At 40.0% G+C, this 25,912-nt stretch overlaps 1 protein-coding gene across 1 annotated transcript in view; it reads right to left on the bottom strand.

The window, feature by feature from the left end:
- The window catches only part of itgb5 (integrin, beta 5), an 84,544-nt gene that overhangs the window by 42,296 nt on the left and 16,336 nt on the right, over positions 1-25,912 (bottom strand). The window contains exons 7-11 of the mRNA XM_041806225.1: positions 24,974-25,069; positions 24,800-24,889; positions 20,351-20,485; positions 9,248-9,422; positions 6,270-6,524 (exon numbers count right to left, since the gene is read on the bottom strand). Coding sequence (XP_041662159.1) covers positions 6,270-6,524; positions 9,248-9,422; positions 20,351-20,485; positions 24,800-24,889; positions 24,974-25,069 — 751 coding nt within the window. The remainder of the gene's footprint in view (positions 1-6,269; positions 6,525-9,247; positions 9,423-20,350; positions 20,486-24,799; positions 24,890-24,973; positions 25,070-25,912) is intronic.

Below are 25,912 nucleotides of genomic sequence, written 5' to 3'. Positions count from 1 at the left end.
AAGAAGAAGAGCATGGTAGTTAAAGGACCAAAGTACAGCTGGAAACACTATCGGATTTGTGGCTATCTGAAGGGATGTCTAGATTTTTAGATGTATGAATTTCTTAAATGGAAAATATTAGAATATCTTGATGGGTGACTTTCAAACAATTTCTGGAAGGATTTCTTAATTTTTTGAGAAGTAGTTGTCAGTCATAGATTAAACCCTGATAGGAGTTTTCAACAAACTCCACATAAAAAGCCAAGTGGGCTGGTGAATCTACTCAGAAATTCTCTCAAGATGCGGAGTTACAGAGTGAGTCAGGAAAGATCAGAAAAAACAGTGAAAAGAAAATCGAGGATAAATAGGAACTAGGAACTAGGAATAGCTTTATTGTTATTGTAACAAGTACAACGAAATTCAAATAGACGCTAAAATGTTCGGTGTATCCACCAGCAATTTAAAACCAGCACTTGCATATGTTTTTGTGCTGTTGGGACTGTTCAATCTGTACTGTCAAAGTTTATATACAATCAAGATTTCAACAGATGGTTGAAAGCTTGGTTTTTGTTGACCAAGAGCAAATGCTTTGAGAAAAATCAAGTTATAGCTGTTCTGTTGAACTCATGTCTTTAAGTAAAATAATAATTTTTTTGCTCAAATATAAATCTGACAACTTGCATTTTCCACTTTTGATTGACTGACAAACATATCTTTTGTTTTAAACTCAGATCAAACTGTCCACTCTTCAAAGCTTTAAGAGTTAAACGTGAGGACAGAAGTATGCTGCCGTCCAGACCCAGCTGTGGCTCACACCTGCTGACCGGACCAGCTCTTCTTATGAGCTGTAATTGCGTGTTTGTGTGTTCATGTATTCACACATTTAATGGGTGTGTATTGGCTGTGGTGACACGAGGCAGCCAAAGCAACCAAAACCACCAAAGCACACAGTTCCCCAGTGAGCCGTTGAGAGTTTAACAGCAGATTTACTGCGACTGTTAAGATGGAAAATAAGAGCCACAACGATGGGGATGTTTTATATTCACTCACTTTCTCTTCTTAGAGAAATGTAACTTCATGAAATGCTACAATAACAACCTCTCAGTGATTCAAAGATTGTTTTCATTGTAGGTGAATGTTGTTTTTGTGATGCCCTGTGGTGATTGGTTATCTCTGTGTCAGCTCGGGTAAACTCTCTGTGGTTGATGAAAAGATGAGCTTAAAGGAAACGTATGAGCCATAGGGTTTGTTTAAAGACGTATATCTGCTTTATACTGTATTACAAAATAACAGAGAAAGGTTAGTGTGGAGTTAAATAGACTATTCTTTGAGGTTCAATAAGGCTTTGCATGGTTCTTTAAAAACATCCCATGAGGATTTTTGGGACCGTGATAAGGAGATCATCGGTTTTAAGGTGAAGTCTAAGAACTATGGAAGAATTGTTGCTGAAATGTGCTGTACAAACTTACCAATCCTTGCATTGCATTGTCAACAGAAAGAGCAAACTCTGAAAAATCTCTGTGAGCAAGGGACAAGGCTGAAGGACAGTGCTCCATGCTCATGTTCAGGCATGAGTCTGTACAGGAAATCACTGCATGGGCTCAGGAACACTTCCAGAAATCACTGTCTGTCAACACAGTTAGCCATGCCATCCACAAAGTCAAGTTAGACTTGTATCATGGAAAGAAGAAGCCGTATGTGAGCAGGATCCAGAAATGCTGGCTCTTGCTTCTCTGAGTACAAGATCATTTAAAAAGGACTGAGGTAAAATGGAAGACTGTTCTGTGGTCAGAGAAATCCAAATTTGAAATTCCTTTTGGAAACCACAAACACTGTGTCCTGTGGACTAAAGAGGAGAGGGCTCATCCAGTTTGTTATCCTGGCTCAGTTCTAAAGCCTGCATCTCTGATGGTATGGGGTTGCATTAGTGCCTATGTTGTAGGCAGCTTACACATCTGGAAAGGCTCCATCAATGCTGAAAAGCAGATCGAGGTTCTAGAGCAACATATGCTCCCATCCAGACGACGTCTCTTTCAGGGAAGACGATGCTAAACCATATCCATCACAACAGCATGGCTTCAAAGTAGAAGAGTGAAGAGTTGTTTATGCTCTAGTGTGAATAAAATGTGGGTTTATGAGTTTTTTAAGTCACTGCATTTGGTTTTTATTCATAATTTATGCACTTTTTTTGGAATTGGGGTCGTGGTACAGAAAGAAAGCTTCCTATGTATCCATATGTGACCAAATGTAGGGCATAAATGAGCCTTTAGAAGTATTCAAAGTTTCAGTGAAAAAGCTAAAAGAACACTTCCCAAAATGTCACTTCCCTCTTCTAGAAAAGTTCAGGGTGAGAGTTGGTGCCGAAGTTTGAAGAATAAATATTGTGAAATGAAGACACAGACTGCTGCAGAACCATGAGCTAGTGAGAGAGAAACATCCATAAAAGGAAAACCTAAGAATTCTCCAGAACTTCACTTTGCAGCTTGATCGTTTTTAGGTAGATTTTATCTTTGTTTTTGTTTTTTTTTGAAAGTGAAGCTTTCATGCAAGCATGTGGTTGTTTGGTGTTATCAGACACTCATCGATGTTCATGTTTCTGGGAACTGATTCTATTTCTCCAGACTGCTCAGGATAAGAAGAAACCACTAGTCTAAAAATTTTATGCTGACTTTATCAAATTGATTTTTGCACATTGGTCGATATTTTAAGGCCAAAAACTGAACAGCATTTTAAAAAGGGGGTATTATACTTTTCTGATTTTTAAAACATAAATATAAAGTCACAATGTTGGGTGTCCATACTTCACGTATGCAAATTTTCAGATGGCAAGATAAACGTGTGCGGCAGTTATATTGGAATTAGAGTGTAAACTGATGAAAACGGTTTGTTGGGAACCTCTCCGAGATCTCCCAGAGACGAGATTTCGATGGAGCAAACTGATGAGGTCATCACAATAGGATCTCCTGACTGGTTCGTCCGTGCTGCTGGCAAAACGGAACAGACTGCCCCCACAAAGCCTTTTAGCCATTTAGCCATTTAGTAACACAGTAATTAAACAGTTACCAAACAGATACGTCCTCCTCTATCCTTCGCTGCTGCTGGTTTTCTTCCCCCTCTTTCTTCAAACTATCAGGGTCAGACTCTGGGTCTACCACGTACAGACGTAGATCAAATGTGCCATATTTTACTCAGTCGGACTGGTTTATTCAAAGTTTATAAGTACTAGCATAGCAATATAGCCACATTGGAGGGGGCGGGCACAAAACATTGAGTCCTGCCACCGGCCAGCCTCTGGAAAATTGACCAATCAGAGGAAAGCAGGTCCGTGGGGTGGGGGGGTTTAAAGAGACAGCAGTGAAAACGAAGCATTTCAGACAGAGGTTAAAATAAGGGTTTTTCAGGAAGCCAGTGTGAGAAACTTAAGGAGTTTTTTTTTAGCTATAAACCATGTGAGGCTACAAAATGGGTATCAGAGAGATGGTGTAAAGCTTTGAAAAAAGGCAAAATACCCCCACTTTAAAGCAGTGTTTCCAAAATTTGTGCTGTTTTATCAGTCACCCTGACACACGTGCTTTGTTACAGTTTAAAACTGAGAGTGAGTTGCAGTAAGACACGATCTCTGCACAAAAGCTCATGCAGCCTTGTCCACATTATGTAAAGAAAGATCAGAACTTGAACACCTGAAAATAACCGTGATCTCTTATCTGATTGTTTCACACTCTGCAGTGAGCATGCCAGATCTACGGGATGAGAGCTTTACCTCAGTGAGCCTCTTGGAAAAAGTCTCTCAGACATTCAAGGAGACTACATGTTATTTAAGAAGAATAAAAAAAAAACACTCTGGACACGGTGCCAGCTGATTTCCTCTTTAATAAAACCTGCAGAGCCTGGAGGCAGTTTATAAGTCGGAACGCTGAGGTTTTTTCCAGACCTCAGACTCCAAATGAGACGCTCTCAGGTGAAGCGCAATGCTTTTACAAGATTCTTCTGCTTGCTAAGGGCGGGAGGAGACCTAAATGTGGATTTTTTTTAGAGCGAGGAGTTTTTACAGCAGGGATCTCCACGATAATTAACTGTCAGATTCAGAGGAGGAAAGTGTGGAGGAGGCGTAGCGTTTGGTGTCATTAGGACTCATTATGGCGCCCACGCTGAGAGAGGAGGAGACGAGCAGCAGAAGGTATTGGACTGTTAAGATTTAATGACTGCTTATAGATGATCAGCACAAACAAAAACAGCCATTCTACATCCGTCCGGCCCTGCTGCTGACTAAACCAAACACTTCTGTTTCTACCACGCAGAGATAAATACAGGCCCCTATTGTGTCAGGAGGATCGCGCCAAAAACTGGCCCCTCCATCACAAAGCCCTCTCTGTGGTTTCAGGGGAACAGTTGCTGGCCTGGGGGCCATCCAGCAGGTCCTGCTCCAAAACGCAGAGTCTTGGACCCGATGTCCTGGGAACACAACAGCCTCAGCCTGTTCGGTAGAGCTGAGCCAAAACCTGTCTTTTCATACCAAGCCTCTTTTTAGCTCCAATCACATCTCAGAGAGAGGAGCTCAAGCCTTTCAACTCTGCTACAGAAATAACCTGCTGAACTGGAATTACTTTGACTAGATTTATTAGAGTATCATAAATGTAGCTCAGCAGTGCTTCCTCAGTCAGCATGTGAACAATTCAACCACTGGATGACAGCCTGGACCTCCATAAAATCCATATGGTGGTAGATTTGTATGTATTCCTCGCCGATATGTGCATCAATTCAGATGGCACAGGATATGGCTGCAAATACTACACTACATGGTCAATAAGTTTAGTTAAGTAAGTTACCAGGGAACATCCCATCAATTTAACTACACGATGCTGATTTATTGAGCTAGTCTAAAAACTATAAATATCTGTATTTTCTTAGGGATCTGAACAATACTTAGGTTTTTAGAGGGCATTTAATAGGCGGCCTTGGGTCTAAATTGGTTAAATAAAGACTAAATTAACATAAAATAAAACAATGTACACCAAGAAGATGGCAGGTAAGGCATATAATGTGCCACTCTAGAAATCTAGTAACAGTGCATCAGGTTTTTCTTTTAGTAAACTCCATGTTTTAAATTAACCTTTTGTTTTTTGCACCCGTACCAAAAAATGTTTGTAAGCTGCCTGTTGTTAGGAGTATATGGATTATGATTTGCAAAAATATATATATTGTTGGTTATTTTAAACTATTTCCTTCTCCTGTGGATTCATTCATGATATCATCAATGAATAATCAGAGTCGACTCGACTTTTATCACATGAAAGGCAACCTTAAAAATTTTCAAGTCACGCAATCCCTAATGAGCACAGATAAAAATGAATGCAAACATGTGCAAGTGTGTATTTACATGTGTGAGAGAAAGAAAAGTAGGCCTATTTACATCTGCTTATCTTTGTGCATAACATGCACAAGCCTATGAATTACAGAGAATATGCAGTAAGCTACCTCCCTTGTAGCTAAGACATGGATTATGCAGCAGCTAAAAATTAAAGCACTTTAAATAAAAGTCAGTGACTGTATGTATGAGTCAGGTCGGGTGGGTCACACTATTATTCACAGGTCTGGGCGGACCCGTGTATTAAATGGGAAAAAACTGCATGTAACGGTCTCAGTTCTGAACTACAGGACCCATGCAAGACTCGGACCTTGGATCCTTGTTTTCTATAGCTGAGAAGCGGAAGAACTACAGATACTTGGTGTTCTTGGTTTCGATTTTGAGTGTCTGTTGAAGACTAGATTACATTTTAGCCTCATTTTAGTCTCCACATTTTAGCCTAACACCCCAATACAGTCTCACAGTTTTCTCTTCCTTCTACGAAAGCAAAAAAAAGTTTCTTCTACCCCTCTACTGCCCTTCATTCCTGGACAAGTATCACACAAAACAAGCCCACCACAGCAAATCAAAATAGCAGCTGAATATCTGAACAACAACCTAAGCAGCTGCTCCTTCAGAGCTTCTTCTGGGAGTAAAGCCAGCAGCCCTGCAGGTGACTGTTACCGCTCAGTCCAAAATAAAAAAGCTGCTGGTTTGTGGAGTCAAAAGAGAGAAAAACCACGGAGACACACCCACAGCAGGTATGAGAACGTGACTCAACATCATGACCGGGAAAATATCTAATTAAAACCCACAACAGGCAACAGATCTGAGGAGTTTACAGCATGTTTGATGACAGCTTGTATTCCCGTTAAGTCTGATGCTCAAGGAGGCTCGGCTCTCAGTGGAATAAACCAGAGGAAGCATAAGTGGATGATGTTCCTACCTGAGCAGAGGATGCCTTTATGTCGGGCGCAGGAGAAGTCATCACACTCGCAGTAGCTCCCGTAGATCTTCCCGAACTCAGACTCGAAGCAGAGACATTGGTTGCAGCTGCACTCTCCTCTCCCGCTGCATATCTGCTTGCCCTCAGCCTCCCTGCAGGCGCTCAGATACATGCTGCTGACCTCGCCCTCCTGGCACTCGCAGCGGGCGCCCAGGTAGCCCGGCTCGCAGTGACACGTCCCGCAGTTATATGTACCTGCAAGGGCAAGATTTATTTCACTCGACTGACTAATTATAGATTAAGATGCATGACTGATTGCAGCCTGTAGAGCTCATAATTTATTCTGCAAGATTATTCAGACAGACACATTAAAGTGGCTGTAAAATCTGGTGAACAAGACATACTTTTATTCCTATTTTTTAATCTATAAAATTGGCTGCACCCTTTATACTGGTGAAACCAATATAACAGTATAAAGTGCTGTAACACATGTTGTTGTGACCAGAAATACAGCCACTCTCTACACACAATGCATGCCACCTGATGTTGGGGGATGCAGGATATCATATTTTTGCCAGTATGCAGATATCTTTTGTTTTTAAGGAAACTGATATAAATGTAGTAAAGACCTAAAACTTAAAATCACACATCTATGGATGAACAAACAAAACCTTCAATCCTTAGAACACACTTTAAATTTGAAATCAATAAACAAAAAAAACGTGTCAGTGTCAGTTGTAAATATCCAAAGAAATTTTCAAATCTGCTGATACAATAATCGTTTTTTTTTTTTTTTTTTTTCTTAAACTAATATCTCACCAGTTGGCTAATCAATCCTTTTAGCATCTCTTAGAGATGTAACTTATTAACGTTAGTGTTTGTTACATAGAGCAGAGGAGAGAGACAGCGATGTCTCCTGGTCCTTAACTTTTCCTTTACCTCCCAACCTGCAGACTGATGACAGCCTCACAGCCCTGCACAAACACTCACACCCATAAATTGGGTGTAAAAAAAAAAAAAATCACACAGAGCAAAATCACTTCTTCTGGTAGATTCATGATAATTCAGAGGACACATTTGACTTTATACATTATTTTTAAGTTAATCTTATCAGAGTTGGATGCCCAAGACTTCATTTTTGTTGCATTTTTGTTTATTAGTTCAAAAGTATCATATCAAAATTCAAAATTCTGGTGTTGTCATGTCTCTACATTGCAAGCAGTTGATTCCCAGCTAACAACGTGCCATGCAACATAGTGACGCTGACCATGTTGTCTAGGGTTGGTGCTACTTTTTGCCATCTTTTCTCCTTCATTAGTTTTTTATTGCCCATTTACAGAAAAATTGGGTTTACCAATAAGTAAATAAAGATCACGAATTATCAGTTAGATTGTATAGACTCCTTGATGAAAGGCAAAAATTAACCAACAGAGGTGAGCAGAGTGACTCTTGGACTGCAAATCTGGCCACAGGCTGAGAGCTCAAGTAACTTTCAATGCTGAACATAGAAGGTACAAAAGAGCTACACAGCTGCACAGCAGGGTGGGAAATTAGCACCCAACAGCCAAAAGCTGATATTTTTGAGTAGTGTCAGGTGAATTTGATCAACCTACCAGCCAGGTAGGGGCAGGTATAAAAGTAAGTGACAGATTGATTTTGTGATGGTAAATGGCATACATTAAATCCTGGTTTTCTGCTTGTTCCTACTGACTTCATGCAGAACTGAGCAGACCTACACATGCACTGACAAAAGAACCCTGAGTCCTCCTCACCATGTCAGAGCTGTTGTTATATGTTTATAGTGAGCTTTGTGCTGGGATGGTTTGACTCAGTATCATTAGTGCTGCAGCTAGTGTATCTGATAAAGGTGCCTTTAAACCAGTTTTTTGATCATAACTCCAAGGTAGATAAACAAGGCCTGAATTATGATGTAAGATTGCAGGAATCATGCACAATTTATTTATTTTTTGCAAGTCTGACAACAATTATGCTGGAAAATACTTCTGAAGCCTTTTATTTTATTGAATTGCCCTTACCTTGAGAACTATAAGCCTTGGTTATTATATCATACCTCGTTACATTGTGTTCACCCCTGAAATAAAGTGGCGGTTAGATTTTTGTATCCACCAGCCACAGCAGCAGGTTAGCAAAATACTTCATTTCCAACCCTGCCGCAAAGAAACTGCATTTTGTAGATTTTGTTAATTGCAATAGAAATAGTCACTAAGGAGGACAGTTTAACCCTCTTTCCCTCAAAGGGAGGCCCAAAGTCCAAATGCAACTTTGATACCAGAAAGGACTATAATTCAGATTTTATGGCAGCTCTTAGACATTATCATATAAGAAAGTTCAAGAATGCCATAGTCTGATATGTTAACAGTTATATTATGGAATTCATATGTCTTAAACACTTTTCATTGACATCCTGAGGCAGCCTTCTGTAAAGGAAATACAGTTCTTTAAAATTAAAGTTTTGTTTTAACATATTTTGGGATCTAAATGACAAATACCGGAACAAACTGATCATGCAGATTGGTGATGCTGATGCTGATTGGTTTGGGCCATTTTCTGACAAAGGACAAACATTTTGGCTTTAAGTTTGGCAAGATGGATCTGCCTGATGACAGACATGAAATCTGGATCAATCATCTTTGCAAGGTTGTGGAACTTTTGCGTCCTTATGAGAAGTCAAAATAACATTGGAAATGTATGTATTTGATGAAAATGACAACTGGTTTAGATTTTTAAACGTGCAGCATTCTTCAGGCTGTGAAAAATACATTGAAAGCAAGTCAGTGTTCACATTTAAAACAACAGAATACTGATGCAAGCAGGAAAAATGCTGTTTACAATAACTAAAATAACAGATTTAATCTATTCAAACACATAGCCATAAGTAGCAGAACAAGAGAAATAAAAATATATTCATTATATTTTCTCTATGTCAGCTGTATGAAATGTCAGGCATGCTGAATTACCAATGGAGCTGCAGATGCTGCTGTTGGTCTGTGCCGTCTTGCTGCAGTCGCAGTCACACCGATAATCCACCGACACCTCCAGGCGGTCTTTAAAGCCCACTGGTTTGATGGTGAAACTCTGATCGGTGCCTCTGGGAGGGCAGCTCCTCGCCTCCACGCTCACATTAAACGACACCTATGAAAGAAATAGAAAAAGTCGGTGTTAATAGAGGGAAAAACACTGACCTGATGGAGAAAAGATAGTGACATCCTGTTTGTGTAATCAGAGGAGTTCAGGTCAAGTTCAGTGTTGCCTATCTTTACATCTGAGCCTTCTAACAAACGGTTGGCAGCTTCAGCCTGTAAACATGTAAACATGAACTACACATGACCTCGTGTTGGTGTTTACACCAATGGGTTAACAGCTTTCCCTCCACAGAAACAAAGTGGGACATGACAGCTGACCTACACCCTTCTGATTGCTCTGAGGAAGGAAGAGAAACCCAACCCTGTCTGGTTGTGCTCCAGCATGAGCATGCTCTTCTGGTATTTTCCTCATTTGTACCCAGCCACAGTCAGCGTCCTGAGCCCTGTCTGCTTAATGTACAGCTCCGGATTTTTCTTTGATGTGGCCCTGACATCAATCAGGATCATAAGCTGCTGCATTACTGCACATTTTCACTTAAACACCATGTACAAGATGATGGCAAAGTGCTAAAAAGAAAAGCACATGTTCTCCTGGTGGGGCTCTGTTTCTCGTCAGATTTGGATCTGAAATAAAACAATGACTGTGACGTTTATGTGCCACATTCACAGCCGTGTTAGATTACCATTTTAGCATGCCAACAGACGTTACAAAATCTCTAGGAAGAACAGGGAAAGGCTGAATTTGTTTTGTTTAAAATATTTTCTTCTTTGAAGCTCTGACCAGAATAACTTGACCCCCAGAGGACAAACTGAAGTCTTGCACCAAAAGTAAATATTTCTCCAATGCAGCATCTGCTGTTCTTGGCAAAAACGCATGCATGTTTGGAGCTGAAGATACTTGGTAAGCAGCATCCCTGCAAGCTTCTGCAACTTGAGAAGACAATTACCCAGGTGGTGAGCAAATATGCTGCAACCTGTGCAATAACTCCTGATGTGAAGTTTGAAAACTTCAGCCTTGATGTGGAAGACACAAGTGATCTAAATGATCTACTAACAGGGCTGAATGATATCAGAAAAAAAGGCCCTGCATTATTTTTTTCTTTTACTTCTGACAGGAGACATTGCACCATAACCTTTCATTTAAGGACAGGTCTCTCACTATTTACCTGCAGAGGACACAAACACTACTCAAAACAAAGAACTAGTAATCATCCATGACATCTTAGATGTCAATGTACAACCCCAAACCCAAAAAATTGAGACACTATGGAAAATGTAGAAAAAACCCAGATGTAATGATTGTCAACTCTCATAAACCTGTATTTTATTCACAATAGAACATAAACAACATATCAGATTTTGAAAGTGAGCCCTTTTATTTTTTCAGTAAAAAAAACAGCTCATTTTGAATTTCATGGCATCAACACATCTAAAAAAGGTAGGGACAGGGCAAAAAGGCTGGAAAAGTAAGTGGTACTAAAGAAAAACAGATGGAGGAGCATTTTGTATTTAATTGCTACTTGTTTCATGTCAGTGCACCCTCCCCAAAAGCTTTTGGAAGCTTATCTGGAATGTATTTTTGATGATTCTTGTTTGCTGTGGTTGTTTTGTTGGATTCTTGTAGTTTCTTTGGCATATGAATCAAATAAACTAAATCAAATCAAATTGAACAATGGGGTGCTCTCTGAAGATAACAGCCTCTTGTGCCTAAACAACTATGTTAAGCCTTCTGGTGTAGCCTGCGGAGATGGGAATGGTAACTGATATACAGTGCTTAACAAATTTATTAGACCACCCTAACCCTAACCAAAGTAAGGTTTATACCACATCTGCCCTAATTTAACAGCATTGGTAATTACCAAAATCATTTTTTATGTTTCTGCAATGGTTAATACACCAACATGTAGAAGCTCTTTAACCCAAATGATATTTTTAATGCTAAAATATATAATTATTATTGTTATCCATGAATTTTAAAATTTACTGATTTACAAAAAAACTGAAAAAATAGTCAAGCACATTAATATTTCTTGATGAATATGTCAAATTATAGTTATTTACTTGCATTCCTGAATAGAAAAAATAGTTTTAGTGGTTGAATGTTATGCTTGATTAATTTCTGACTTCTCAGAGAAGCCCAGTGAGCCAGCTCAAATTTGGTTGAATTCAGTTTGAAATCCCTCATTCCTGTTCAAAATGGTAAAATGTGGAGAGCTCACTGAAAATGAAAGAGTCCACATTAAAGCACTTCATGATGCTGAATGGTCTTTGAGACAAATATGACAGGTGGTCTAATAAATTTGTTAAGCACGGTATATCTCTGCAAAGACTTCCTCTTTTTAATGCTAGTCTACAAGCTACTTCAGATACAAAAATGAGAGCAATATCTCTTGTCTGGAGAAGCTGGTCATCTTGAAAACATCTGAGATTAACACCCAACCCTGACTTTAAAACTACCAAAGAACCTGCTGCAACTGTTGGATCTCAGTGTTGGGTTACATTGGACAAATTTTGACCATTTGTCCTCTTGTCCTGCACACAACACGAGCTCATTCAGGACACAGGAAGCGCCTACGTCACATGCTGCATGGGGTCTCCCCCTACGTTTGGGAAGTCTAACGAGTTAATAAGGGACTCAATTAAATTTACTGTAAATGTGAGTCTCGAGGAGGCTCCCAATCATATGACCACGTTAAGACAAACATGAGGTTGTGGAAAGTAAAAATGCGCAGAGGAAGTCGTAGTGATAGTAATGTAGGACAGTTGGGGGAAGGAAGAATTAGGATATGCACTGAAGTTCAACTGCATGAGAAAAGGTCAGATCTAAGCTTAATTTTGAGAGAAATTGGACAATTAGAGAATCAGATAAATGTTTGTCTATGTTTTATAAAACTAACACACAGTAAGTAAAGATTAAGGATAGTTTAAACCAAAGAAACTGTGGTAGGGATAAAATAGAATCTTTATAGAGCAATCTTTTTGAGTGATACAATTTTTATGACTTCCAAAAATTTAATTAAGCAGAGAAGGTCAAACAAAACAACTCAATTTAAATGTTTCTGGCTTGTTTGGACATGAAACTGTCTGAAGGTGAGCGCACACTTTCTTTCATTAATATGCGTATAACTATGCACACTCCAGCTAACATTTCTGACTCTGCCAGCTCTCTTCATTCATGCTCAGCAGTTTCACAGGCCTCCTCCTGACCACTTTTGTGTTTCTTCATTGAGATGCAGCATCAGGCTCGACAGCTCGACGGCTCGATGACTGACACCTGGGACAAGGACCGGGCCGTGTCCTCCTCAGAGAAAGGCCGTGAAGCTTGGCACCCTCTGTCTCCTTTCACAGCCGAGGATAAAAGACAAGAGCAAGGCCGATCACCCCAGAGCCCCCCTGTCTATTCACTGGTTTTATTCTGCCTCAGCTCCTCCATCGCCCTTTCCCATCCCAAAACCAGGAAGAGAAAGCAGCCGAGGGGAGAGCAGAGGGGGGTTTGGAGAAAGAATTCCACCACGCTGGAGCTCACTGTGGGTCTGCATGTATGAAGCCGCCCCCTTGCAAGTTTCCTCAATGGATGGAGGACTCAATACAAATCTTAATTGAGCTTCTGTACAGAATACAAAGTGACCACCAGAGAGAGGTCTGTGCAAAACTCGAAGCTATTAAGATGTATGAACATCCTGCTTCAGCCGACCCCTGCTTTTGTCCACAGACAACAACCAAGAACGCACCAAACTAGGGCTGTCAGTATTAATCTCTAAAACTGCAATTAATCAATGAATTTTGACAGTTAACCATGATTAATTGCATGATTAAAATTAAATTATTTTGTATTTAAAAACAATTTTTTAGTTCCATATTGACAATATGACACAATTCTTCCCAGTGTGTTTATAAGATGAGATTACTTAAATACAGTGTTTAACGCGGTTATACATTGAAAAATGTGCAGGAGTGTATGTACAAAATGACTCAGTAATGTTTATGTTTAGATACTTTTTTTACATTTATTGTTTTAGCGCTTGCATTCTAATGATCTGTGTGGTCAACTGAGAGGTGTTGGCAGAGTTGTTGAGCTGAGGATGTATGATGTTGGGCCTTGTGATCTAGAGTAAAGCATCATCAGGATTCTTGACAAAAAGAATCCAAGGCTTGTTTCTTAAAAAAAGGCCAACTCTTGTTACTGAAGCTACTGTGGCTAGCTGTTAGCTACATGCTAAGTCCATTAGGATAACATTTTGGTCCAGCTCCCTCCCTTGCCAGTTTGTCTGCGGTCTGTGTTACAGTACATGTTGTTAGTTTCTACTCCTTTCTGACTTTAAGCCTGTTTAATATTGTTGTCATAGCTGTGATTTTGTACTTCCTTCTTCAGTCAGCTTCCTTCCTGATTGGCTATTTCTCCGTTCAGTGCTCTGCCAAGCTGTCCTTGCTGCTCACCACACACAACAGGATTTTTGGTGGTAAATATTGACCATGTTTAAAATTTATGGTCTTGAGCCAGAGATCTTTTGATCAGGTCAGAGATGGAAAAAGTCACTCTCAAATCACCACACATTACAGGATAATCTGGTAAAACAATCTTAAAAACCATCCGATAATCGAGCCTTTGATGACATTCAGCCCAACAATCAACAACTACCATAAGGGGGGACAAAGGGGGAGAGCTTTCTGGGAGCCCAGCCAAACTGGGGGTCTTTGGAGGTCTGTAAAACTATGGTCCGCCGTAAAGTTCAGCTGTGATAACCATAAAAGAAACAAATATTCTTTATATCTATTTATGGTGTGGTATATAGCCTCCTTAAAATTGTAAACCCCATTTTCTTAAGGTTAAAAGTGGTCAACACTGGGCAGAACAAGTGATAGGAAGAGTTTAAAAGTGGAAAAAAAATGCTAAACCACTGTAGAAATGGTTATTGAAAAAAGTGGCCAAAAAAAAAAAAACCTAGTTTAAAAGAGGCAATGGTTGGTTAAAAGATGGTGAAATGGTATTTAAACGTAGCAAAAATCAGTTTAAAGAGGTGAAATGGGCAGAAAGAGTGATGAAAAGGGGTTAAAATGTGGCAAACTTGGAGTAAAGTGGCAAAAATGAGCAAATATTTAGCAAAAACCAATGGAAAGTGGCAAATAAAACTGGAAAAATGGGTGTTAAAAGTGGTTAAAAAGTAGCAAAAATAAAGAATTTCCTGATCAGAACCCCATAATGGCCTTACACTCCCTTCACCTACAAAATGAGGTAACTGTTAGCCAGGATGCTAGCACCAATGACACCTATCCAGCAGACATACATTGATATCATTAATAAATCAGAATTGGGGAGGGCCCTTTCTCTGGGTTTGTCAAGGCCCAGTCAAATCTGGGGGTGGGCCTGCCAGCGATCGGCAATTTCACGTCCTCTAGATGTAAATGAACAGCTGAGTCCTGACTAGATAGGTCTTGTTTCCCCAGTATACAAGTCCTTGCATTCCGCAGTGCATTGTATGGCATAAACCATGTTGCTCAGTTTAAAAAGTGAATTATTTGATACCACAAAGTGCAAATTACTTTTGACTTGTTCACTGAGCCATTTGTGAGTTCTACTGTCTCTACAGCTGGTAGACCTACTAACCTACTACAACAACGGTGTTGCTAAATAACATAAGCACATCAATACATCCATCATCTACAGTACATCCCTTGTCCTGTTTGGGGTTGCATGGGACGGAGCCTATTCCAGCTCCCACTGGGCAAGAGACGCGACTTTAGATTAGTCCACTGTCAATCGCAGAGTTGACAAACAGGCAAGGCTCATACTCACATCTATGGGCAATTTAGCATCACCAATCAGCCTAACAAGCACATCTTTGGTCTGGGAAGGAAGCAAGACTTGTACATGCACAGGCAGAGCATGTAAATTTTGCACAGAAAGGCTCCTGTCCTGACCTGGATTCAAACCAGGAACCTTGCTAACCATCAAGCCACTACACACCTGCCCACAAGCAGATGCATTTCAGGTGTAGGGTATAAATACTTCTTTAGAGGTACCAGTGCCAGAAACTCCTGCCTGACTCACTGATCTATGTCTTATCAGACACTGTCATAAGTAGAGAGCTCTTCCTCAGTCTTAATGACTGTGAGGCAAAAGGTCAGCCAGCAGAAACAATTTTACCACCAGGACAGGAGTGAGACTTCACAAAGCTGTATCCTCTGTTTGACTCGCGCTGAGAGGAGAAAAAATATCCCAGAGGAATGACCAATCGCTGCCAACAGAGCTGAGATGATATGCTAAACGTTTCCTTCTTTTGGACACTACAAAAATAGGATTCATGAGTATATGAAATAGGGAGCATAAATCTGCATGTCTGAGGAGAACAATGACATCGTCCAAGGTACGGAGAAACAGAGGGACAAACTTTGTGTCCTGGAGTGACCCTCTCACAGAAACTGGCTGTGTCATTGTGACTTTCATTCTTGAGGATTCCTCTCTTCAAAAGATGCCAGGACTGTCTCTGTAGTTACAACGGAGGACTAAATAAATCCTCCACTCCCTTGTCATCTCAGTTTGATTTCATCTGACAGGAAGTCGGTGTTAGGATTCAAAGATCACACTGCATTTGGTTCATGCTGCCAAGTCCCAGCTCACTTTCTTTAGATGCTGGCTCTGACTCTGAATATCTCCATGAGCTCTGCAGGGGGATTCAGGCTGCAGGAGATGACCTACATTTGATCTTATTATGAATTCATGCTTTTTTGAAAAGACCAAAATACTTTAACTGTTTTAAATAACATCTGAAACCACTTTGAGGCTAAAGCAATTAAAGATAACTCAGTGTCTCATTTCTGAGTCAGTGCTGCTTATTTAGGATGGGAGATGTTCATAATACAAGGAACTTGTGGAATAAAACAATACAATTTCTCTTTTTATCACGATCACTTACATCAAAAAGTACATAAGAATATAAGAACTTCAAATATTAAGTTATGATTTTAATGTGCTGTATAATGTGCTAATGAGAGCTGCAATGGCGCATTCAAATATCCAAAGATCACAGAAGAACTTCAAGTTCAATTGGAATATTTTTCCTTCCTGTAGATGAAATGGCATTCATTTCAACATGATTCTGTGATTCTCTTGCTTCCATGGTTTATGAAGTTAAAGGCCCACACTGCAAAAAAACAGAAAAAAATAGTGGAAAAACAAGAAAAAGTTGTAACAAGCAATTAAATTCAACTCAAGTTAACAAGTTGCAACTCAAGTTACCTTCTTGCAACTTAACTTGAGTTGAATTAACTTAATTCAATTGCTTGTTACCAAATGAAGCCATATTCTAAGTTTTCCACAATATTCTTCTAAGAGTGCACTAACCCCCTGTTGACCTTTTGCTTGTGCCACAGGATGAGACGTGCTTTTGATTTAGTGGAGATTCACGATTAAGAGTCTGTGAATTGTACTGTATTTTGAAGTTGACCGGGTACTTTGATCCAAACAGCTGGAAAAATGTGCAATCTGCTCTACAATTGCAATCAAAATTATTCAACCCCCATTGCAAATCAGGTTCAGTGTGAAAATTTAAAGACTTTCTAATGTTTGCAATAAATAAATCATACAAAAGATATCAAAATAGCTCATCACAATGAATGCTTCAAGTGGTTTGTCCAAATCTAACTAAAACCTAAAACTTCAACTCATAATGACTTCTCCAGGCTCAAAGTTATTCAACTTCTTAACAGAATCCCTTACAAAAGCTCAAATATTCAAATCCACTTGATGGATTTGTTGAGTGTTATGTTTGACTACATGTTGGAAATATGGAAAAGTCAAAAGAATGGTCCCAAAAGTTAAGAGAGGAGATCTTTGCCCTTTACAAACATGGAACAGGATACAAAAGATAGCAAAGGCACTGAATGTTCCTAGAGACCCCGATGGTAGCATAATTCATAAGTTCAGAGTTACAGGAACAGTCGTTACACTACCTGCAACCAGATACCTGAGAAGGCAGGCCGAAAAACCTTCAACTGACTGCAAAAGACCTCCAGCAAAACTTTGTGTCAACAGGGACTGAGGTTTCAGTGGCACTGGAAACCTGCAGTGTGTGGAAGGCAAGATGGATTCATTGAAGTATCAGGAAATCCTAGGAGGAAATGTCATGCCATCTGTGAGGAAACTGAAGCTTGGGCATCACTGGACCTTCCAACAGGACAATGATCCCAAGCACACCTCAAATTTCACCAAAGCTTGGGTGCAGAAAAAGTCCTGGAAGATTCTCCAGTGGCCATCACAGTCGCCTCCTTGAACCCCATAGAAAATCTCTGGTGAGATTTGAAGAAAGCAGTTGCAGCATGCAGACCCAAGAATATTACTGTACTGGAGGCCATTACACATCAGGAATGGGATAAGATTTCTCAGGAACGCTGCCAGAAGCTGGTGTCGGGCTATATATCTTCTTTTCAGCAGATCATAGAAGCAAAAAGGTGCTCTACTAAGTACTAAAGATGCCTACCATAAAGAGGTTGAATACTTTTGGAGAAGTCATTTTAAGTTGCATTTTCAGTTGGATTTAGGGAAACCAGTTGAAGCCTAAGTTGTGTTTAGCTATTTCAATTCCTTTTATTTGATTTGTTCATTGCAAACAGCTGAAAGTCTGTAAATTTTCACAATAAACCTGATTTGCAATGAGGGTTGAATAATTTTAATTGGAACTGTATGTGGATTGATGTGGTTTGACAGTAACCTGACCTGCCAGATGGATGTTTGAAAAACATCCATCTGGTAAACAGCTCATAGCCAGCGTTTGGGAAAGAGCAGAGGCTTTGAAAAAAAAAAAAAACTTGGAGGGCGATTGGATGAACGTTCTGCCTGTCACATTTTTACGGGCCAATCAGAGCAACCAAAAACATGATGTAGCCACTACCGAGGAGTAAACTCCATAGAGAACGGCATAACGTGATCCATGGCAACTGAAGACATGTCAGCACATGACTTGTGTCATTTTTGAAAAGAAAACAACTCAATGCTGTTCTTTGTTCTTCCTTTAACAAAGAAATGTCATCAAGTTCTGACAAAACTGATGCTTTAGCAGCATCCAAGCTAATCTCTTCCACCATAATTGCACCAGCCTTTTGTTGCTGCTTGCTTACGTCACACGGAAACAGGCGTATCCATCTGCTTGCAAGGTTAGTTTGGCAGTGGCTGGCATTGAAAGTATACCTGGCACACATCTTCAGCAATTCAGAGTGGGCTTGCGCTTCTGGGGTGAGCTGGAGACTGAAGCGCAGGCAGTGGCATTGCAAAGATGACTAGAAAGGGAATGATTTGCTCGGCAGTGTGCTTCATAAGCAGATCCTGAAACAGCTGATATATGTCATAATTGGAGGTCACATCTTTGCTGCAAAAAAGGATTTAATTGGTATTTTGAAAAATTTCAGGTCAAAGAAATATTGTAACTTCTCTGGTTTGAAAATTGTAGTAGGAAAATACTGCAATTTAATCTAAAATTCCATTAATTTCTCAGCTTTAGTGATGACATCAAATGGCTGGTGAAATCATGTGTTGCTTCTATGGATGGCCAGTTCTGTCTTTGAACAGATCTCTGATTGTAAAGAGATAAACCTGGTGAAAATTAAAAAAAAAAACAAAAAAAAAAAACAGCAGAAACATGCTACCAAACCTTGTGTTAAACCCTCAAAAAGAAGCATTTGTGCCTCCTTCATCCCACATGGTTTGTTCCGTCTAAACCTGAAGAATAAAGGTGCTGTGCTGAAACACATGGATACATTTTCAACCACAGCTGCTCATCATTTTGGCAAAAGACTGTGTTTCTATGGCAACACATCCCTGCGTGCAAAAAAAAAAAATAGCATGAGAAACCTCTTAAAAGCTGAACAGTTACAGAGCACGACACATAATCACTACATCCTCAGTGTTATTTACAGATCCTACACCACAAAATATTATAATTTATGCTATTTAAACACTTTTCAATGATGATTGGGGAAACAGGCCTCAAATACTGCAAAGGATCGTATGCAATTAAAGCTCAAACCTCAAATAATTCTGTCTTGGAAAAATAAACAAATATTTCCTCCAGCACACATGGATGTCACAACACCCAAAATCATGAATCTGCAACCTCTCAACTTGTTTTTTCCACTCCCATGTGGCCTCAATTCAGCTAAAAATGCCGCTCTGGATGGCCTGCGAAAATATTGATCCCTGGCAGAACAGGCAGGAGGGTTTTAACTGTGATGTGTCCTGATTTTGTCCAAAGACCAAATGCATTGCACTCAGTATGTAAACTTGATGCAAAAATACCTTTAGATGATGGTATTAATGTATTTGTTAGTACTTATGATGACCCAAACCAGTGTGTTTGCACACAGAGGCATAATTTACATCAAAAGTCAGAGGAGAATAACAGACAAAAGCTCATAAAGTGAGTTAATAGTTTATCTTACAAGCACAAACTGCTGCTGTTTTTCCATTCCAACACTACATAATAGCTTCATGTGCTTGTTACCACTGACGGGCTCAAACAGTCATTCTGACTATCTAAAAACTGTTGTTTGACTTTATTTTGAAATTTTGCTGTCAGCCTCCTTGATAACATTCTGTTGCTGTAACCATTATATTCCCCATCACACTGAGAATATCTGCCCAAAAATGTATCTAGATATTTCTAGCTGTTAATGTTTAAAAGGAGGAAAAGCATAAAATCTGAGCCTCTCAGGGGCAAAAAATAAACAAGATAACATTGCAGCCTTTAAAATCCTTTAGCATTGGCCAACTAAAGAAATTCACTCAGCAATTCCAAGATTTTATGCAACTTTGAAATCCTAAAAGATGTAAAAGTACAGCCCAGGTTTAAAAATATCAGGACTCCCCTTAAAAGCCCCTGATTAAGTTTTCATAACCCCTCGGAGAAAACACTGAATGCTTCTTCAGAGCCAAGAAGCTGCATAAAACATTTACACAGGGAAAGTGGAGCGTGGACAGGGACTCACTGTTTCCCCGATCTTCAGGTCGGCACACTTCCTGAGGCCGGGTAGCGGCTTTCCATCCTGGCAGGTGGCGGTGAAGGAAAGACTGATGTCCTCTGGGTGATCCCACACCGACAGCTCCACTTTAGAGCGGATGTTCTGCAGAAAACACGAGTTTATCAGGACATGTTTGCAGCTCAAGGTTTTCAAACAGATACAGTACGCAACTCTGACTGCACAGAACAATAAATCCTTTCAGGGGATTTTCAGCAATCTTTGTGCAAAGAAGACTTTTTCAGGGTGCTGAAACTGGAGCCTCCAACAGAAACATTTCAGTCAGGAAAATTTGCATAATTTTTATTTGACCATTGCATTGCAAAATGGATATACCGTTTTACTTGGTGGAGAAGATGCTCCATGGGTTAGTCAAGCTGGATGCTTCGACTTTTCAGGGAGTGCAATAATCCAGAGAAACAGGAGGTTACAATGTTTTGCAAAGGGTCTGAATATTTATGTCAATGTGATATTTCCGTATTTTAATATAAATTTGCAAAAAAAATCTAAAATTCTATTTTTACTTCAATATGATGGGGTACTCAATGTATATTAATGAGGATAAAAATTATTTTAAACTACTGTAGCATCAGGCTGCAACAAAGCAAAACTGAAAAAAGTAAAGGGGGTCTGAATACTCTCAGAATGTACTGCATATTAGGTATCACAATTCAGCTAAAAGATATGAAGATTTGATTTTTGGCCCACATCACCTAATCTAAAACCACTACAGCGAGTCATTTCAGGTTTGTATTTCTGGGAAAAGAGTGAAATACTGGGAGCGTACTGCCTCGGTTAAGCACATTTTTATAGTTAATTTAAGCAAAACCACAAGCACGGTGCATGGATGCAGGTCGTACATGTGTGAATGTGAAACACCCAGGTTGTTTGCAATGCCAGCTGTGTTGGCCTCTGTGAAACATATGCCTGACAAATCGATGTCTTTATTGCATGTTTACTGGGACAACCTGTGCCAAGAAGAAATCAGGATTTCTGCACATGGATTAGTTCACCCTCATTCCCCCACTCTTACTCTTTTCTGACCCTTTAAATGATCACAGCGAGCAGCAACCTTGTGCCATGCTCAAACTGGAATTAAAAAAAAAAAATCACTCAGCTCCACAGTCAAACCTCACAGTGTTTTGGCAAAGCCGACAAGTGGTGGATATAACGTGGCAGCTGGAATGTTAATAAGGCAGTGAGTCAAAGAAGTTCATTCAGGCTCCCTCCCACACACTCAGCATGTCAAAGTCTGCGTTTGACATGAGATTCTGTCGTGGAGAATATGCAGCCACAGGGCCCAAACAAGACACAGCTCCTCCGGCAACAACCAGAGGAAAAATCTGAACGCCCACACAGAAAAACACTGAGGGAAAGGTTGACTTCATGTTGGCCAGTTAATAAATAAAATGGTCTTTTTTAGGAAAAACCACACAGATTCAGCTGAGAGCTCAGCCCAGATAGATCACATCAAGCAGCCCCAAAAACAACCTTTGCTGTGTAACTTTGGTTAATATATTTTTAAAAAAGATTAGGGACAGGAATGCTGCACTGTTTACAGAAAATGGAAGGGAACAGAGAAAATATCTGATGAATGGCAGCTCTCTGGACCAGAATGCTTGTTGTAATATCAATTTATAATTTGTATCTATTTTTTCATCTAAAAGTTGACTGCATCGCATAGGTTCAATGCAGATAATGACATGTCACCCACAGAAATCCATTTGAGGGGCAGGAAGTGATTTCTGCATAGAGAAGCACTGACAAGATGAAAGTTTCGGGCTGTGCCATCTGTCTAGTTATTTAGCCCTGAACGTAGTGACAAATTAGGGCAAAAAGTTTGAGAAGCTTATGGAAAAATGACAACAGACAGAGACGTGTTGGCACCAGTGCCAAGTTGGTAATGGATTTTGGTACTTATCCCTAGTCAACATGCGATGAGCAGGCAGGATCACTCTTATAGTGCAACTTGGCTGTCAGCTAAGCTGGGACAAGAATTTTGTTGCATAGTCTGACATGGTGGCATCATGAATGACCAAAATAACTGTAGTCTGAGATGTAAAGTGTATGGATCACATCTGATGTATGTAGAAACTTTCTGATGATAACCGCAGCATGTAGGTCCACCTAAAACTTCAATGTACTGACTTTCCTTTATTCAATCAAAATTTATTTATATAAGCACCTTTCAAACATTCATTCATTCCCATTCATTCTTTACAGCTGTTCCCCATGCCCTGCTTAACAACCTATAAACCAAAATGACCAACATACCAGTTTAAATGTACCATTGTGACTGCAAGTGCAGTTGTCAACACCACACACAGAACCTGAAGCGGTTTCAAAATTTGCCTCCATTCACTGTGTAGAATAAGCAGCAACTTCATAGCTAACTTTTTACTAAGATACACAGAGACACAGATGAGACAGGTGCTGACACCAGTTTTTAACAGGTTTTCTACCTCAATAGATCATAACCCTGCATGTTAAGGAAATGTTTGTATACTGTGTTCAGTGAATAAACCTTTTGGAGACCCCTTAGAGATAATAACTGACCAGAGGACTTTGGCAGGGAAAATCATGGGCTGTGGGTCTGTACTTCACAACTATCAACACAGCCTGGGAGCTCAACTAAAGTATCACAGCTAGAAAACAGACAGTAAGAGAGCTACAAGCTGCACAGAAACTATATGTTGTTACTGTTGAATGTAGTAAAAATGATCATTTTAACTGCATGTAGACCCCCCCTTGGGGGTTGCAAGACACTGAGAGGGGGTCTTCAGATGCCTAAAAAAAAACTAAGAATAATATCGCTTATCCCGTTGGGTGTCGCATGGGGCTGGAGACTATCCAAGCTGTCATTGGGCAACAGGCAGGGTACACCCAGGTCTGGTTGCCAGTCAATCGCAGGGCTTACATAGACAGACAGACAACCAGGCACACTCACACATACGGCCAATTTTAGAGTCATCAATTAACCTATTGAGCAAGTTTTTGGTGGTGGGAGCACCCGCAGAAAACCAACGCATGCAGGGGGGAGAACATGCAAAGTTGCTCACAGAAAGACCCTGACTGGGAAGCAAACCAAGGGATTTCTTGCTGTGAGGCAACAGCACTAGCCCCTGGACCGCTGTGCAGCCCACTATAAATAATGTTAAATGATTTTAAACTTAACATTTTAGCCATTTTTATGTACAATTAGTTACATGTGAAATAAAAACATGGTCATTTGGAGAGACTTATGCTGAAATCAACGTAATGCTTAAAAATCCATAAAAAGTAAGTCTGCACAGAGGTCTGCCAACAGATTTGACTGGGAACCTAAAAAACCCAGTGAATGGGCCCACCCCTGTTGTGATTTATTGACAATATTAATGCATATGTGTTTTATCAGCAGCATTGGTGCTAGCATCCTCGCTAACAGTTGTTTCATTTTGGTGCTAAAAGTGTATCAAGCTATAATTGGGATCTAATGATAAGTATTTATTAGTGCCACTTTTTAACCACTTTTCCCACCTTTTTTTACGACTATTATTTGCCACTCTCCATCAATTTTGTGCAATTTCTGCCTAATTTTGCCTCTTTTACCCATTTTTGCCACTTTGAACCAACCCAAACACTTTCTGCTACGTTTTAATCCCATTTCACCACCTTTTCCGCCAATTTCGGCCACTTTTACGCCTGTGTTGCCATTTTCACCCATTTTAATTCTGTTTTTAAGAAAAGAGATTTATATTTTTAAGATGGCTTTATTCTACAGCATAAATTAATAACAAAAGGATACTTGCTTTGAATACAGATATCACAGCTTAACATTATGTTAACCAGGATTTTGCTGACTCCAAGGGCCCCCAGTTTGGCTGGACCCCAGAAAGCTCTCCCCTTCATCCCCCCCTTATGGACACCCTTGTCTGCACATGACTATTCTTCAGTGTTCATGGCTGTGCTCAACCACCTTTACTACAGAGGTCACAGGCTGAAAAGTTTGAGAACCCCTGATTTAGAAGACAGTTGAAACCTCTTCCCTCTGGAAGAGGGCCAGACACTACCACTGTGATTTAGAATCCAGATTTTATGGTATTTTATAACTTTTCTTTAATAAACTAACTGATAAACTAACTGATCAACATTTCCATCCCTGTGAGAACTATTCGTGAGAAGACGCCAATTTGCTACAAAGTCAGCCGTAAAAATCGCTCTGACCCCCCACGTCTCCGCCAAAATGAGAAATCCAGGCTGTGTGTAGCCACCCCTGTCAGCTGGAGGCTCATTAAATGTGTCACAGCGGTGGGAAGACATGAAAGAATCTGCCTCTGTTTTCCTCCTCCTCATCTTATCTCCTCAAATCCCTCTGTGTCATTACTCTCTCTCTCTCACAAACAGGAAACCACACGCAGACTCAGACCCCTCTGGACTCACGTTGTAAGCATTGACGATCAGCTGGATCACGTTCTTTGAGTCCTGGTCCAGGATTTCAACTGTAGTTCCAGGTATGAGGGCTGTAAAATTCTTCAGAGTGGATGACATAAGACAGTGTTAGTTTCCTGAATATTAACAGACATTATGTGAAGGAAAAGCAGCCAAAAACACTACCTTATAAATGACATAGAGGCGTTTTGTCACTGCAAAGATCAGGAATATGTTGTTCTCTGCCAGTTTCTCTCCCAGAAGAGCCAGTGATGGGTAGTCCTGTAGAGACACATGGAAAGAAGCAATGCATTTTCTAAACCATTTACACTGTTGTCCAAGTTTAAGCACAGCATGCCCCCCATCTCACACCAACCCACCCTGACTTTGTGCAGAAGTTTGGTTAAACTTGGGGTGAAAAATGCAGCTGTTTAAGTCCACACATGCAGCTCAGTGTGTATGTTCAAAAAGGCTCTAACATATGTTGATATTATTCTGACCCTGGTGTTGTGTTTACACTGTAGACACTCTGCTGGTCCTCTGACACCTCCATACAACTGGGTTTATTTTTCTTGAAGCTACTACAAGTCCTCATGATTGTTTAGAATATTTTTTTAAACTTTGGGATTTTTAAATAAAGCCTTTAGTTATGAACAGAAAAACAGACACAAGGATATCTCACGTAGCTCACTGGAAACAGGAGGACAGACCACTTCAACCAGCATTTACAGTATAATTCTCGAGTTAACGAGCAGTGGACGAGAGAAAATTCCCTCAAATGTGGTGATAAGGATGAAGAGAAACAGAGTGGAGTTTTAATCATGGCTTCCTGGGACATAAAGTCTCTGCTTCAGCAGAGTCAAAGCCAGAAGGGATGGGATCTAGACATGGAAGAGGGTCACCACAATACCAGAAATTTATAGCAATTTCACAGTAGATCTGAGCCTGAGCACACTTGTGTTTGTTCCATGCAGTAAGAGGCAATATGCAAAAACTTAGTTTGCAAATCCACCAAGAAGAAGAAAGAAGAGGAGACGACCATGGCAACCTATTGTGTTGACATTAGTTTATGCTCAAGCAGACAAGGAAGTCCATCCTGCTACTATAGATGTTTTCACTATCATT

This window comes from Cheilinus undulatus, linkage group 15, assembly GCF_018320785.1.
Source record: "Cheilinus undulatus linkage group 15, ASM1832078v1, whole genome shotgun sequence".
Lineage (NCBI taxonomy): Eukaryota > Metazoa > Chordata > Actinopteri > Labriformes > Labridae > Cheilinus > Cheilinus undulatus.
Note: the sequence above shows the minus strand (reverse complement) of the source record. Positions and strands in the feature narration are given on the sequence as shown.